General features: G+C 59.7%; 1 protein-coding gene across 1 annotated transcript in view; it reads left to right on the forward strand.

Moving 5' to 3' along the window:
• The first annotated feature begins 540 nt into the window (after positions 1-540).
• The window catches only part of BCL11A (BAF chromatin remodeling complex subunit BCL11A), a 62,765-nt gene continuing 61,833 nt past the window's right edge, over positions 541-1,472 (forward strand). The window contains exon 1 of the mRNA XM_041417283.1: positions 541-946. Within this exon, the coding sequence (XP_041273217.1) occupies positions 892-946 (55 nt within the window). The 5' untranslated portion in view covers positions 541-891. The remainder of the gene's footprint in view (positions 947-1,472) is intronic.

Genomic DNA, 1,472 nt, shown 5'->3' on the forward strand with positions numbered 1-1,472 from the left:
ACCTGGCTTCCCCCAGCTCCCCCACCTCCTCGGCACAGCCCGCGGCCAGCCTGCCCCGCAGCCCTCTCTGCCCGGCTCTGCCTTCACCGATGTGTTTGCTTTTCCAGCGGGGGTGTGCGTGCGAGAGCTGCCGCTGCCTGCCTGCCTGCTCGCTTTCTCCCGCTCCTTTTCCTCCCTTCTCTCTCCCCGTGTGCGTGTTTAATTTCCCCCCCCCTCGCCCCTCTCCGGGGTCCCCTCTTGCACCCGCTCCTCGGCGGCCACTCGCGGCTCCGGCCGCCGCCCCCTCCGCCCCCGGCCCCTCGGCTCCATTCGGCAGCGTGCGCCGGGCGGCCGGTGCACCCCCCCCCGCCGCGCCCCCTCCCCTCTCCCCCCTGCGATCACTGTCCATTGGCTTGTCCTGCTCTCTTTTTCATGTCCAGCCCCTGATGAGTGTCCATTGGTGTTGCCTTCGCCTTCCCTCCTCCCCTCTCCCCGGCTTGCCCTGCCCATGTTTTGTATGTCTCTGTCCATCCAGGCTCCTGACGTTCAAGTTCGCAGGGACGTCACGTCCGCACTTGAACTTGCAGCTCAGGGGGGCTTTTGCCATTTTTTTCATCTCTCTCTCTCCTTCTCTCTCTCCCTCTCTCTCTCTCTCCCTCTCCCTCTCTCTCTTTTTTTTCCTTGCACAAAAAAAAAAAAAAAAAAAAAAAAAAAAAAAAAAAAAAAAAACAAGACCTTTTCCTGCTATCCCACAATTCATCTTCCCTGCGCCATCTTTGTATTATTTCTAATTTATTTTGGATGTCAAAAGACATTGATGAAGATATTTTCTCTGGAGTCTCCTTCCTCTCTAACCCGTCTCTCCCGATGTGAACCGAGCGACTCACAAGCCACCGAAGCCACCAACCCACCATGTCGCGCCGCAAGCAAGGCAAACCCCAGCACTTAAGCAAACGGGAATTTTCACGTAAGTAACCCGGAGAGCAATTTATTTAATTTCCCCTTCACGGATTTAATTTTTAATTCGAGCGAAAGCAGGGAAAAAAAAAAATTAAAAGTGAGAGGGAGTGAGCGAATCGGGGAAAAAAAATTAACTCAGCGCCGGCTCGGGATTCTCAGCATTCCGGGTAATTTCTCCCTCTCTAATTTAATCACCTTGATGACTTTTCTTCTCTTTCTGCCCGTGCCCCTCGCCCTCCGGCGCGCACTCCGCTGCCCCGCTCCGCGCTCGCCTCTCGCCTCCCGCTCTCCGCGCTCTTTGGCGGCAAGAGCGGCAGCTCTCGCCCGGCACCGGGAGAGGCGCGGGCGAGGTGCAGGGCTGCCGGGGGCACAACCGGCCGAAAGTGGGAAGAAATTCCTGCGGGAGCGGCGGGGCTGGTCGCCGGACACCGCGGTGGCCGGGCGGGCGGGATGTGCGGGCGAGCGGAGCGCGGAGAAAGTCCGGCGGCCGGAGCCCCCCGGGCCGCCGGCGGGCTCGCCCCCTCGCCCCGCGG

Source organism: Onychostruthus taczanowskii, unplaced genomic scaffold (assembly GCF_017590055.1).
Source record: "Onychostruthus taczanowskii isolate IOZ18803 unplaced genomic scaffold, ASM1759005v1 scaffold55, whole genome shotgun sequence".
NCBI classification, from domain to species: domain Eukaryota; kingdom Metazoa; phylum Chordata; class Aves; order Passeriformes; family Passeridae; genus Onychostruthus; species Onychostruthus taczanowskii.